Raw genomic sequence first — 14,921 nt, forward strand, 5'->3', positions numbered from 1 at the left:
TGGGCCGCGTGTCTGGTTTATACATAGCACAAAGCAAAAATTAAACTTTGTATGCAGTGTTATTTCATTTTAAATTTCAAAAGAGTCTTGTGGCTCCCATGCATTGTTTTCTTGAATTTGTGACACGGCTGAAAATGGCTCTTTGAGTGGCAAAGGTTGCCGACCCCTGGCTTATATATACAATAATATAAACCAAGTCATTGTATTTCATGTAGGATTATTTCATATCTTCATTTAAATAAAAATATATGTTTTAGATACAGTCAATAAGTAATGTGAACATGTATCATAACATGGAAATCTAAGAGAAGGTGTTGTGAATGAGGATGCTTGTGGACTTTTTTTTTTTTTTACACATTTTTATTTAAAAATTTGAGACGATTTCTCTTCTTAGTTATTATTTCTCCGGCTGTAGAAAAGAGCCGCTCACAGGGCACAGAGGAGGCGGGAGTGCCACACAGGGCGCGTATCGGTCACGTGACCGATACAGCTCAAGATCGGTCACGTGACTTTCTAAAAGCGGTACGCGCACCGACACAGGGTTTTGCTCTATGAGCTCGACGCATGCGCTGATGCATCACTAGTATTTAGTATGGAGTATTTAGTAGTAGAATAACAAGTCTTTACAGTCATCTCCACCTGACAACACCAAAGGTTGCTTACCGACCGCCCAAAACCGAAGAAGAAGAAGACAAACCTTCTTGTTGTCGTCTGCTTGTAAGTTTTATATTCTCTTCTTCGTCTTCCTCTTCTTCCCCTTTTTCTTCTTCTTCTTCTTCTTCTTCTTCTTCTTCTTCTTCTTCTTCTTCTTCTTCTTCTTCGTCTTCTTCTTCTTCTTCTTCTTCTTCTTCTTCTTGTTGCTGCCTGCTAGCTTAGCTGAGCACACCACTCGGATCAGTTAGCACCAACACCGGAAGTGATCATTCGAAGCCTAATAGCAGATAGAATGTTCAACATGTTCGCTAGAATGTTACAAATGTTCTAGAATGTTCAACATGTTCGCTAGAATGTTACAAATGTTCTACAGTGTTCAACATGTTCGGTAGAATTTTACAAATGTTCTAGAATGTTCAACATGTTCGCTAGAATGTTACAAATGTTCGGTAGAATTTTACAAATGTTCTAGAATGTTCAACATGTTCGCTAGAATGTTACAAATGTTCTACAATGTTCAGGAATGTTCGCTAGAATGTTCAACATGTTCGCTAGAATGTTACAAATGTTCTAGAATGTTCAACATGTTCGCTAGAATGTTACAAATGTTCTAGAATGTTCAACATGTTCGCTAGAATGTTACAAATGTTCTAGAATGTTCAACATGTCCGCTAGAATGTTACAAATGTTCTAGAATGTTCAACATGTCCGCTAGAATGTTACAAATGTTCAGGAATGTTCAACATGTCCGCTAGAATGTTACAAATGTTCTAGAATGCTCAACATGTCCGCTAGAATGTTACAAATGTTCTAGAATGTTCAACATGTCCGCTAGAATGTTACAAATGTTCTAGAATGCTCAACATGTCCGCTAGAATGTTACAAATGTTCAGGAATGTTCGCTAAAATGTTTTAGAACGTTTTAGGATGTTCAGGACTGTTTCCACACAGACAGCACACACCAGCTGGGTCGTGACGTCACAGTTGTCATGCCAACGTGACATCATTAGGGTTACAAATATTTGTGTGTGACTTTTTGTCATGTTTGTGTGTGTGTCATGTTTGTGTGTGTGTGTGACTTGTTGTCATCTTTGTGTGTGTGTCATGTTTGTGTGTGTGTGACTTGTTGTCATCCTTGTGTGTGTGTCATGTTTGTGTGTGTGTGTGACTTCTTGTCATCTTTGTGTGTGTGTCATGTTTGTGTGTGTGTGTGACTTGTTGTCAACTTTGTGTGTGTGTCATGTTTGTGTGTGTGATTTGTCATCTTTCTGTGTGTGTCACGTTTGTGCGTGTGACCTATTGTCATCTTTGTGTGTGTGTCATGTTGTTATCTTTCTGTGTGTCATGTTTGTGCATGTGACTTGTTGTCATCTTTGTGTGTGTGTCATGTTTGTGTGTGTGTGACTTGTCATCTTTCTGTGTGTGTCATGTTTGTGCGTGTGACTTGTTGTCATCTTTGTGTGTGTGTCATGTTTGTGTGTGTGTGACTTGTCATCTTTCTGTGTGTGTCATGTTTGTGCGTGTGACCTATTGTCATCTTTGTGTGTGTGTCATGTTGTCGTCTTTGTGTGCGTGTCATGTTAGTGTGTGTGTGACTTGTCATCTTTGTGTGTGTGTCATGTTTGTGCGTGTGACCTATTGTCATCTTTCTGTGTGTGTCATGTTTGTGCGTGTGACTTGTTGTCATCTTTGTGTGTGTGTCATGTTTATGTGTGTGTGACCTGTTGTCATCTTCGTGTGTGTGTCATGTTTGTGTGTGTGTGTGACTTGTCATCTTTGTGTGTGTGTCATGTTTGTGCATGTGTGACTTGTTGTCATCTTTGTGTGTGTGTGTCATGTTGTTATCTTTGTGTGTGTGTCATGTTTGTGTGTGTGTCATGTTTGTGCGTGTGTGACTTTCTGTCATCTTTGTGTGTGTGTGTCATATTTGTGTGTGTGACTTGTTGTCATGTTTGTGCGTGTCATGTTGTTATTTTTGTGTGTGTGTCATGTTTGTGCGTGTGTGACTTTCTGTCATCTTTGTGTGTGTGTGTCATATTTGTGTGTGTGACTTGTTGTCATGTTTGTGTGTGTCATGTTGTTATTTTTGTGTGCGTGTCATGTTTGTGTGTGTGACTTGTTGTCATCTTTGTGTGTGTGTTATATTTGTGTGTGTGTCATGTTGTTATGTTTGTGTGCGTGCCATAGGGCTGGGCTATATATGGAATATATTGGCTACATGGCTGGTTTGTAGAACATGACTATATGGTGATATTGGAGTATACGTTCTCACACAGTTGCTTTTAGCTGCAGGCATTACACTACAGGCTCTTGTCTCTCCTTCTCACAGAGACATAAAACAAGCGCACCTTCTTACATACGTCACATACTGTCACGTGTGCAATGTCATACCCCTCACCGAGCAGAGCGGTAGCTACATGGGTAAAGTTAGCTGTAGTGCGAGTGGTAATACGAGAGAGAGAAGGTGCCAATCTGGTAACAAATGAAGGAAGAAGAATTAATTCCCGAGAAAACCAGCAGGGGGTCCATCGTCTGGCGGTGGTTTGGCTTCAAGCGGGAAGATGTTGAACAGACAACCGTAATATGTCAAGTATGTGGCAAAAGCCTAGCTACAAAAAGTAGCAGCTGTCAGTTTAGGCTGCTCGCCGGCTCCTCATCACCACTTCAAGATGGCGGCCCAATTTCTCGCATCACAGCAGCCATGCTGCGATTACTTATAACATGTCTATGACCTAGCATGGCAGCTCCCACCATCAGTGTGTGAATGTGTGTGTGTGAATGGGTGTGTTTGAATGGGTGTGTTTGAGTGTGTGTGAATGTGTGTGTGTGAATGTGTGTGTGTGAATGGGTGTGTTTGAATGGGTGTGTTTGAGTGTGTGTGAATGGGCGTGTGTTGTGAATGGGTGAATGTGGAAATAGTGTCAAAGCGCTTTGAGTACCTTGAAGGTAGAAAAGCACTATACAAGTATAACCCATTTACCATGTTTGTGTGTGTGTGTGTCATGTTTGTGTGTGTGACTTGTTGTCATGTTTGTGTGTGACTTGTTGTCATGTTTGTGTGTGTCAACTTTGTGTGTGACTTGTTGTCATGTTTGTGTGTGTGTCATCTTTGTGTGTGACTTGTCATGTTGATGTTTTGTTGTTGTCATGTGTGTGTGACTGGTTGTCATATTTGTGTTTGTGACTTGTTGTCATCTTTGTGTGTGTGACTTGTTGTCATGTTTGTGTTTGTGACTTGTTGTCATCTTTGTGTGTGTGACTTGTTGTCATGTTTGTGTTTGTGACTTGTTGTCATCTTTGTGTGTGTGACTTGTTGTCATATTTGTGTTTGTGACTTGTTGTCATCTTTGTGTGTGTGACTTGTTGTCATGTTTGTGTTTGTGACTTGTCATCTTTGTGTGTGTGACTTGTTGTCATCTTTGTGTGTGTGACTTGTTGTCATATTTGTGTTTGTGACTTGTTGTCATCTTCGTTTGTGTGACTTGTTGTCATGTTTGTGTTTGTGACTTGTTGTCATCTTTGTGTGTGTGACTTGTTGTCATGTTTGTGTGGGTGTGTCATCTTTGTGTGTGACTTGTTGTTGTGTTGTTGTCATGTTGTTGTCATAATATTGTCGTCGTGTTGTCACGTTGTTGTTGTCACGTGTTGTCGTGTTGTTACGTTGTTTTTGTCATATTGTTGTCACGTTGTTGTCGAGTTGTTGTCATGTTGTTGTTGTCATGTTGTTGTTGTCATGTTGTTGTCGTGTTGTTGTCACGTCATTGTTGTGTTGTTGTCACATTGGTGTTGTCTTGTCATTGTTGTGTTGTTGTCATGTTGTCGTGTTTTTGCCACGTTGTTGTCGTGTTGTTGTCATGTTGTTGTTGTTGCGTTGTTGTCATAATATTGTCGTCGTGTTGTCACGTTGTTGTTGTCACGTTGTCATGTTCTCGTCACGTGTTGTCATGTTGTCGTGTTACGTTGTTGTTGTCATATTGTTGTCACGTTGTTGTCGAGTTGTTGTCATGTTGTTGTTGTCATATTGTTGTCATATTGTTGTTGTCGCGTCATTGTTGTGTTGTTGTCATGTCATGACATATATAGGGGCGGCATGGCGTAGTGGGTAGAGCGACCGTGCCAGAAACCTGAGGGTTGCAGGTTCGCTCCCCGCCGCTTACCATCCAAATATCGCTGCCGTTGTGTCCTTGGGCAGGACACTTCACCCTTGCCCCCGGTGCCACTCACACCGGTGAATTGAATGATGAATGATAGGTGAAGGTCGGAGGGGCCGTTGGCGCAAATTGCAGCCACGCTTCTGTCAGTCTACCCCAGGGCAGCTGTGGCTATGAAAGTAGCTTACCACCACCAGGTGTGAATGAATGATGGCTTCTACATGTAAAGCGACTTTGGGTACTTAGAAAAGCGCTATATAAATCCCAGGTATTATTATTATTATTATGTTGTTGTCGTCACGTTGTTGTCGTGTTGTTGTTTTGTCACTGTTGTGTTGTTGTTGTGTTGTTGTCATAATATTGTCGCCGTGTTGTCACGTTGTTGTTGTTGTTGTCACATTGTCATGTTCTTGTCACGTGTTGTCGTGTTGTTACGTTGTTGTTGTCATATTATTGTCACGTTCTTGTTGTCGAGTTGTTGTCATGTTGTTGTTGGTATATTGTTGTCATGTAGTTGTCGTGTCGTTGTTGTGTTGTCACGTTGTTGTCGTGTTGTTGTCTTGTCATTGTTGTGTTGTTGTCACGTTGTTGTCGTGTCGTTGTCATGTTGTTTTTGTCGTGTTGTCACGTTGTTGTCACTTTGTCATGTTCTTGTCACATGTTGTGATGTTGTCGTGTTGTCACATTGTTGTTGTCATATTATTGTCACAATGTTGTTGTCCAGTTGTTGTCATGTAGTTGTCGTGTTGTTGTTGTCGCGTCGTTGTAGCGTCATTGTAGCGTCATTGTTGTGTTGTTGTCACGTTGTTGTCGTGTTGTTGTTTTGTTGTTTTCATGGTGTCGTGTTGTTGTTGTTGTCACGTTGTCATGTTCTTGTCACGTGTTGTCGTGTTGTTACGTTGTTGTTGTCATATTATTGTCATGTTGTTGTCGAATTGTTGTCATGTAGTTGTCGAGTTGTTGTCATGTTGTTGTTGTCATGTAGTTGTCGTGTCGTTGTCATGTTGTTGTTGTCGCGTCATTGTTGTGTTGTTGTTGTGTCGTTGTTGTGTTGTCACTGTTGTGTTGTTGTGTTGTCATAATATTGTCGCCGTGTTGTCACGTTGTTGTTGTTGTCACATTGTCATGTTCTTGTCACGTGTTGTCGTGTTGTTACGTTGTTGTTGTCATATTATTGTCACGTTGTTGTCGTGTTGTTGTCGAGTTGTTGTCATGTTGTTGTTGTTATATTGTTGTCGTGTAGTTGTCGTGTCGTTGTTGTTGTGTTGTCACATTGTTGTCGTGTTGTTGTCGAGTTGTTGTCATGTTGTTGTTGTTATATTGTTGTCATGTAGTTGTCGTGTCGTTGTTGTTGTGTTGTCACGTTGTTGTCGTGTTGTTGTCTTGTCATTGTTGTGTTGTTGTCGTGTTGTTGTCACGTTGTTGTTGTGTGGTTGTCATGTTGTTTTTGTCGTGTTGTCACGTTGTTGTCACTTTGTCATGTTCTTGTCACGTGTTGTGATGTTGTCGTGTTGTCACATTGTTGTTGTCATATTATTGTCACAATGTTGTTGTGTTGTTGTCCAGTTGTTGTCATGTAGTTGTCGTGTTGTTGTCGCGTCGTTGTAGCGTCATTGTTGTGTTGTTGTTGTTGTCGTGTTGTTGTTGTTGTCACGTTGTCATGTTCTTGTCACGTGTTGTCGTGTTGTTACGTTGTTGTTGTCATATTATTGTCATGTTGTTGTCGAGTTGTTGTCATATTGTTGTCGAGTTGTTGTCATGTTGTTGTTGTCATAGTGTTGTCATGGAGTTGTCGTGTTGTTGTTGTCATGTTGTTGTTGTTGCGTCATTGTTGTGTTGTTGTCGTGTCATTGTTGTGTTGTCTTGTTGTCATGTTGTTTTGTTGTTGTCATGTTGTTGCCGTGTTGTTGTTGTGTTGTTTTCATGTTGTCGTGTTGTTGTTGTCGTGTTGCCGTGTTGTTGTTGTCACGTTGTTGTGTTGTTGTTGTTGTGTTTGTCCACAGGGAAAGAATGACCTTGTTGTGTGTGTGTGTGACCCAGGAGGCGATGCGTGGGTGGTGGCGGCGGCGTGGAGGAGGTGTGCGATGGCACCATACGGCAACACAGGCGCTGCTGCTGTTCCTGCTGACGTTCTGCGTGCTGCTTCCTCTGTGCTGCCATCGCCTGCTCTACTCCTACTACTTCCTTAGCTCCGCCTACTTGGACGCCATGAGCGAGGACGCCCTGCAGGAGAGCTTGCGGCGAGGTCAGGAGGCGCTGAGCTTCTGGCAGAGCTCCCCTCCCGCCTTCACCGACGTGGCCCCCGAGCCCCAACTGCTGGTTACCGTGGTGACGGCGCCACGCGGCGAGGGGCGGGACTTCCACTACCTGCTGCAGGTGATGCGTCGGCTGAGCGAGCTGCTGGGCGGCTGCGGGGAGCGGCGCTGCGCGGAGGTGGTGCTGTGCGACGTGGACGGCGGCGAGGGAAACGAGGACGCCAAACTCCTGCGGGGGAAGTTCCACGTGATCGGCGGGCGAGAGCGGCGGCGGGAAGACGTGAACAGATTTGAGCGGGAAAAGAAGGACTACGCCTTCTGTCTGCGCCAGGCCTTCCTCTCGCTGCGGCCCAGGAACATGGTGGTCCTGGAGGACGACGCCGTGCCCCGCCACGACTTCTTCGGCGTGCTGGCAGACTTGCTGAGTCGGCGCTTCGCCGCACACACGCTGTACGTGAAGCTGTACCACCCTGAGAGGCTGCAGCGCTACTGGAACCCTGAGCCATACCGCATCCTGGAGTGGTGTGGCCTGGGTCTGCTGGGTGCCAGCCTCATGCTCCTCACCCTGCCCTCCTGGACCTTCTGCTTGTCACACCTGCTGCTGCTCACCATCTACGTCATGGCCGCCGTGGAGCTGCTGGGCCGCCATTACCTGCTGGAGGTGCGCCGCCTCTCTCCTCAGCTCTACGCCGTCTCCCCCGCCACCGAGTGCTGCACGCCCGCCATCCTCTACCCCGGCGACGCCTCCCTGAGGGCGGCCCGCTACCTGGACGCCGCCTTCTGCAGCCCGGGCAACGCCAAGGACACGCTGCTGTACCACCTGGCCCGCAGTGTGGCGGGGGAGCGCGCTCACAGCGTAGAACCCAACCTGGTCAGCCATATTGGAGCTTTCTCCTCCATCAGGCTCAACCCTGCCAGACCCAAACTGCTGTGACCTGACACATACTGGTTTCCATGGCAACCTGACCATCACACTCTGACCAGTGAAGTGTGTGTGTGTGTGTGTTTGTGTGTGCGTGCGTGTGTGTTAATAAAATCAAATGTAAAGCACAAGGTGAACCAAGGTGAGCCGTAAGTAGTTTATAAAATGTTCATTTATTTATATGTATGTATATATACATTTCATATAAATATATATTCATATTATATATAATACATATATACTTATATATGAGTGAAAAATGTAAAGGGGATCTTCTGTGTGTGTGTGTGTGTATATATATATATACATATATATATATATAATGTGTATATATATGTGTATGTATATATATATGTATGTATGTGTGTGTATATATATATAATGTGTATATATATGTATATATATATGTGTGAATATATGTGTATATATATATATATATATGTGTGTGTATATATATGTATATATACACATATATATATATATGTGTGTATATATATATATGTGTATATATATGTATATATACACATATATATATATATGTGTGTGTATATATATATATATATGTATATATACACATACATATATATGTGTGTGTATATATGTATATATATACATATATACATACACATATTTATATATATGTGTGAATATATATGTATATATACACACATATATACACATGTATATATATATATATACATATATATGTGTATATATGTGTGTATATATACATATATTCACATATATATATATACATACATATATATGTGTATATATACATGTTTATATATATATATGTGTATATATACATATATACATACATATATATATATATATGTGTGTGTATAGATACATGTGTATATATATGTGTATATATACATATATATTCACACATATATACATACATATACACATTATATATATATACACACACACACACGTATATATATATATATATATATATATATATATATATATATATATATATATATAGCCCTTTGAGACACTTGTGATTTAGGGCTATATAAATAAACATTGATTGATTGATTGATATATACATATATAAATATATGTGTGTGTGTGTATATTTATATATAAATATATGTGTGTGTGTATACATGCAGTGGATAGGAACATATTCAGACCTCTTTAAATTGTTCACTCTTTGTTTCATTGCAGCCATTTGCTAAAATGAAACAAGTTCATTTCATTTCTCAGCACATTCTTTTGACAAATGTATAAAAAATAAAATGTATGTTTGTCATCAATTCAAGTGTGTTTGCATACACACCTACAGCCTCTACACAACATGTCCAGCAGGGGGCAGTCATTACAGCAACACACAGGAAGTGGGGCAGTATATACAGCAACACACAGGATGTGGAAGAAGAATGGCGGTTGCCGGAAGTAGCTTTGTTGCGTCTTTATACTTACTTCTTTTCGACCAACACTGCCGACATTAACGGCTCACCTTTATGGAATTAAAACATTACTTTTGTACAGGTGAGCGTTCTACAGGTTAAACTCAATAATCACTCATCATCTCTTTACACTTGATACTTTTGTAGCCTTCAAATTTAGAGCGGACGACAGCTGATTTAGACTTGATACTTTTGTAGCCTTCAAATTAAGAGCGGAAGTCATCTGATTTAGACTTGATACTTTTGTAGCCTTCAAATTAAGAGCGGAAGTCAGCTGAGTCATGGCGCGCAGCCTGCACGTCAGCTGCCTTTCCTTCCGCCAGCCTTTCGCGGGGTTCCTTCTGGACGGAAAAAAGACGCTGGAAAGCCGCTGGAGGCCGCTGCTCGCTCCGCTGGAGGGCGCCACCATGGCGGTCCACGTCGCCTGGCGGGACTGGGACAGCGAGGAGTGGCGGGAGGTTCTGGGCGGTCCGATGGGGATGGACCAAGACCACATCCACACGCTGCTGGAGTCCGGAGAGAGGTTCGGCCGTGGCGTGGTGGCAGGTGAGCCAAGATGGCGTCCCCTCTTGCTACTTAGTTGAGTTCATAGACATGTTATAAGTAGACGCAGCATTGGCTGCTGTGACGCGAGAAATTGGGCCGCCATCTTGAAGTGGTGATGAGGAGCCGGTGAGCAGCCTAAACTGACAGTTGACAGGTAGAAAACAAAGATGCTAAAGTGACAGTTGACAGGTAGAAAACAAAGATGCTAAAGTGACAGTTGACAGGTAGAAAACAAAGATGCTAAACTGACAGTTGACAGGTAGAAAACAAAGATGCTAAACTGACAGTTGACAGGTAGAAAACAAAGATGCTAAAGTGACAGTTGACAGGTATAAAACAAAGATGCTAAACTGACAGTTGACAGCTAGGAAAAAAAGATGCTAAAGTGACAGTTGACAGTTTGAAAACAAAGATGCTAAACTGACGGTTGACAGCTAGAAAACAAAGATGCTAAAGTGACAGTTGACAGCTAGAAAACAAAGATGCTAAAGTGACAGTTGACAGGTTGAAAACAAAGATGCTAAACTGACAGTTGACAGCTAGAAAACAAAGATGCTAAAGTGACAGTTGACAGTTAGAAAACAAAGATGCTAAACTGACAGTTGACAGGTAGAAAACAAAGATGCTAAACTGACGGTTGACAGGTTGAAAACAAAGATGCTAAAGTGACAGTTGACAGCTAGAAAACAAAGATGCTAAAGTGACAGTTGACAGGTAGAAAACAAAGATACTAAAGTGACAGTTGACAGCTAGAAAACAAAGATGCTAAACTGACAGTTGACAGGTAGAAAACAAAGATGCTAAAGTGACAGTTGACAGGTAGAAAACAAAGATGCTAAAGATACAGTTGACAGGTAGAAAACAAAGATGCTAAACTGACAGATGACAGCTAGAAAACAAAGATGCTAAACTGACAGTTGACAGCTAGAAAACAAAGATGCTAAACTGACAGTTGACAGGTAGAAAACAAAGATGTTAAAGTGACAGTTGACAGGTAGAAAACAAAGATGCTAAACTGACAGTTGACAGGTAGAAAACAAAGATGCTAAAGTGACAGTTGACAGGTAGAAAACAAAGATGCTAAACTGACAGTTGACAGGTAGAAAACAAAGATGCTAAACTGACAGTTGACAGGTAGAAAACAAAGATGCTAAAGTGACAGTTGACAGGTAGAAAACAAAGATGCTAAACTGACAGTTGACAGCTAGAAAACAAAGATGCTAAACTGACAGTTGACAGCTAGAAAACAAAGATGCTAAAGTGACAGTTGACAGGTATAAAACAAAGATGCTAAACTGACAGTTGACAGGTAGAAAACAAAGATGCTAAAGTGACAGTTGACAGGTAGAAAACAAAGATGCTAAAGTGACGGTTGACAGGTAGAAAACAAAGATGCTAAACTGACAGTTGACAGGTAGAAAACAAAGATGCTAAAGTGACAGTTGACAGCTAGAAAAAAAAGATGCTAAACTGACAGTTGACAGGTAGAAAACAAAGATGCTAAAGTGACAGTTGACAGGTAGAAAACAAAGATGCTAAACTGACAGTTGACAGCTAGAAAACAAAGATGCTAGACTGACAGTTGACAGGTAGAAAACAAAGATGCTAAAGTGACAGTTGACAGGTAGAAAACAAAGATGCTAAAGTGACAGTTGACAGGTATAAAACAAAGATGCTAAACTGACAGTTGACAGCTAGGAAAAAAAGATGCTAAAGTGACAGTTGACAGTTTGAAAACAAAGATGCTAAACTGACAGTTGACAGCTAGAAAACAAAGATGCTAAAGTGACAGTTGACAGCTAGAAAACAAAGATGCTAAAGTGACAGTTGACAGGTTGAAAACAAAGATGCTAAACTGACAGTTGACAGCTAGAAAACAAAGATGCTAAAGTGACAGTTGACAGTTAGAAAACAAAGATGCTAAACTGACAGTTGACAGGTAGAAAACAAAGATGCTAAACTGACGGTTGACAGGTTGAAAACAAAGATGCTAAAGTGACAGTTGACAGCTAGAAAACAAAGATGCTAAAGTGACAGTTGACAGGTAGAAAACAAAGATACTAAAGTGACAGTTGACAGCTAGAAAACAAAGATGCTAAACTGACAGTTGACAGCTAGAAAACAAAGATGCTAAAGTGACAGTTGACAGGTATAAAACAAAGATGCTAAACTGACAGTTGACAGGTAGAAAACAAAGATGCTAAAGTGACAGTTGACAGGTAGAAAACAAAGATGCTAAAGTGACAGTTGACAGGTATAAAACAAAGATGCTAAACTGACAGTTGACAGGTAGAAAACAAAGATGCTAAACTGACAGTTGACAGGTAGAAAACAAAGATGCTAAAGTGACAGTTGACAGGTAGAAAACAAAGATGCTAAACTGACAGTTGACAGGTAGAAAACAAAGATGCTAAACTGACAGTTGACAGGTAGAAAACAAAGATGCTAAAGTGACAGTTGACAGGTAGAAAACAAAGATGCTAAACTGACAGTTGACAGCTAGAAAACAAAGATGCTAAACTGACAGTTGACAGCTAGAAAACAAAGATGCTAAACTGACAGTTGACAGGTAGAAAACAAAGATGCTAAAGTGACAGTTGACAGGTAGAAATCAAAGATGCTAAAGTGACAGTTGACAGGTAGAAAACAAAGATGCTAAAGTGACAGTTGACAGCTAGAAAAAAAAGATGCTAAACTGACAGTTGACAGGTAGAAAACAAAGATGCTAAAGTGACAGTTGACAGGTAGAAAACAAAGATGCTAAACTGACAGTTGACAGCTAGAAAACAAAGATGCTAGACTGACAGTTGACAGGTAGAAAACAAAGATGCTAAAGTGACAGATGACAGGTAGAAAACAAAGATGCTAAAGTGACAGTTGACAGGTATAAAACAAAGATGCTAAACTGACAGTTGACAGCTAGGAAAAAAAGATGCTAAAGTGACAGTTGACAGTTTGAAAACAAAGATGCTAAACTGACAGTTGACAGCTAGAAAACAAAGATGCTAAAGTGACAGTTGACAGCTAGAAAACAAAGATGCTAAAGTGACAGTTGACAGGTTGAAAACAAAGATGCTAAACTGACAGTTGACAGCTAGAAAACAAAGATGCTAAAGTGACAGTTGACAGTTAGAAAACAAAGATGCTAAACTGACAGTTGACAGGTAGAAAACAAAGATGCTAAACTGACGGTTGACAGGTTGAAAACAAAGATGCTAAAGTGACAGTTGACAGCTAGAAAACAAAGATGCTAAAGTGACAGTTGACAGGTAGAAAACAAAGATACTAAAGTGACAGTTGACAGCTAGAAAACAAAGATGCTAAACTGACAGTTGACAGCTAGAAAACAAAGATGCTAAAGTGACAGTTGACAGGTATAAAACAAAGATGCTAAACTGACAGTTGACAGGTAGAAAACAAAGATGCTAAAGTGACAGTTGACAGGTAGAAAACAAAGGTGCTAAAGTGACAGTTGACAGGTAGAAAACAAAGATGCTAAACTGACAGTTGACAGGTAGAAAACAAAGATGCTAAAGTGACAGTTGACAGGTAGAAAACAAAGATGCTAAAGTGACAGTTGACAGGTAGAAAACAAAGATGCTAAAGTGACAGTTGACAGGTAGAAAACAAAGATGCTAAAGTGACAGTTGACAGGTAGAAAACAAAGATGCTAAACTGACAGATGACAGATAGAAAACAAAGATGCTAAACTGACAGTTGACAGCTAGAAAACAAAGATGCTAAACTGACAGTTGACAGGTAGAAAACAAAGATGCTAAACTGACAGTTGACAGGTAGAAAACAAAGATGCTAAAGTGACAGTTGACAGCTAGAAAAAAAAGATACTAAACTGACAGTTGACAGGTAGAAAACAAAGATGCTAAACTGACAGTTGACAGGTTGAAAACAAAGATGCTAAAGTGACAGTTGACAGGTAGAAAACAAAGATGCTAAAGTGACAGTTGACAGGTAGAAAACAAAGATGCTAAAGTGACAGTTGACAGCTAGAAAACAAAGATGCTAAACTGACAGTTGACAGGTAGAAAACAAAGATGCTGAACTGACAGTTGACAGGTTGAAAACAAAGATGCTAAAGTGACAGTTGACAGCTATAAAACAAAGATGCTAAAGTGACAGTTGACAGGTAGAAAACAAAGGTGCTAAAGTGACAGTTGACAGGTAGAAAACAAAGATGCTAAACTGACAGTTGACAGGTAGAAAACAAATATGCTAAACTGGCAGTTGACAGGTAGAAAACAAAGATGCTAAAGTGACAGTTGACAGCTAGAAAAAAAAGATGCTAAACTGACAGTTGACAGATAGAAAACAAAGATGCTAAACTGACAGTTGACAGCTAGAAAACAAAGATGCTAAACTGACAGTTGACAGGTAGAAAACAAAGATGCTAAACTGACAGTTGACAGGTAGAAAACAAAGATGCTAAAGTGACAGTTGACAGCTAGAAAAAAAAGATACTAAACTGACAGTTGACAGGTAGAAAACAAAGATGCTAAACTGACAGTTGACAGGTTGAAAACAAAGATGCTAAAGTGACAGTTGACAGGTAGAAAACAAAGATGCTAAAGTGACAGTTGACAGGTAGAAAACAAAGATGTTAAAGTGACAGTTGACAGGTAGAAAACAAAGATGCTAAACTGACAGTTGACAGGTAGAAAACAAAGATGCTAAAGTGACAGTTGACAGGTAGAAAACAAAGATGCTAAACTGACAGTTGACAGCTAGAAAACAAAGATGCTAAACTGACAGTTGACAGCTAGAAAACAAAGATGCTAAACTGACAGTTGACAGGTAGAAAACAAAGATGCTAAAGTGACAGTTGACAGGTAGAAATCAAAGATGCTAAAGTGACAGTTGACAGGTAGAAAACAAAGATGCTAAAGTGACAGTTGACAGGTAGAAAACAAAGATGCTAAACTGACAGTTGACAGGTAGAAAACAAAGATGCTAAAGT

The 14,921-nt window shown here is 40.6% G+C and overlaps 2 protein-coding genes across 5 annotated transcripts in view; both read left to right on the forward strand.

Moving 5' to 3' along the window:
• The window catches only part of pgap4 (post-GPI attachment to proteins GalNAc transferase 4), a 17,944-nt gene extending 9,588 nt beyond the window's left edge, over positions 1–8,356 (forward strand). Inside the window, exons 1-2 of one of the 3 annotated variants that reach the window (XM_062033096.1) lie at positions 425–717; positions 6,846–8,356. In XM_062033096.1, coding sequence (XP_061889080.1) covers positions 6,852–7,994 — 1,143 coding nt within the window. In that variant the 5' untranslated portion in view covers positions 425–717; positions 6,846–6,851 and the 3' untranslated portion in view covers positions 7,995–8,356. Of the gene's footprint in view, positions 1–424; positions 718–4,344; positions 5,074–6,845 lie in introns of those variants that run through there. The other 2 variants (XM_062033097.1, XM_062033098.1) reach the window with 2 other exon arrangements.
• A 995-nt stretch (positions 8,357–9,351) lies between these two features.
• Positions 9,352–14,921, forward strand: part of LOC133639631 (protein EOLA1-like) — a 29,922-nt gene continuing 24,352 nt past the window's right edge. Inside the window, exons 1-2 of one of the 2 annotated variants that reach the window (XM_062033110.1) lie at positions 9,368–9,485; positions 9,653–9,949. In XM_062033110.1, the coding sequence (XP_061889094.1) occupies positions 9,685–9,949 (265 nt within the window). In that variant the 5' untranslated portion in view covers positions 9,368–9,485; positions 9,653–9,684. Of the gene's footprint in view, positions 9,950–14,921 lie in introns of both variants that reach the window. The other variant, XM_062033109.1, reaches the window with a different exon arrangement.

Source organism: Entelurus aequoreus, linkage group LG22 (genome assembly GCF_033978785.1).
Source record: "Entelurus aequoreus isolate RoL-2023_Sb linkage group LG22, RoL_Eaeq_v1.1, whole genome shotgun sequence".
Classification (NCBI taxonomy): domain Eukaryota; kingdom Metazoa; phylum Chordata; class Actinopteri; order Syngnathiformes; family Syngnathidae; genus Entelurus; species Entelurus aequoreus.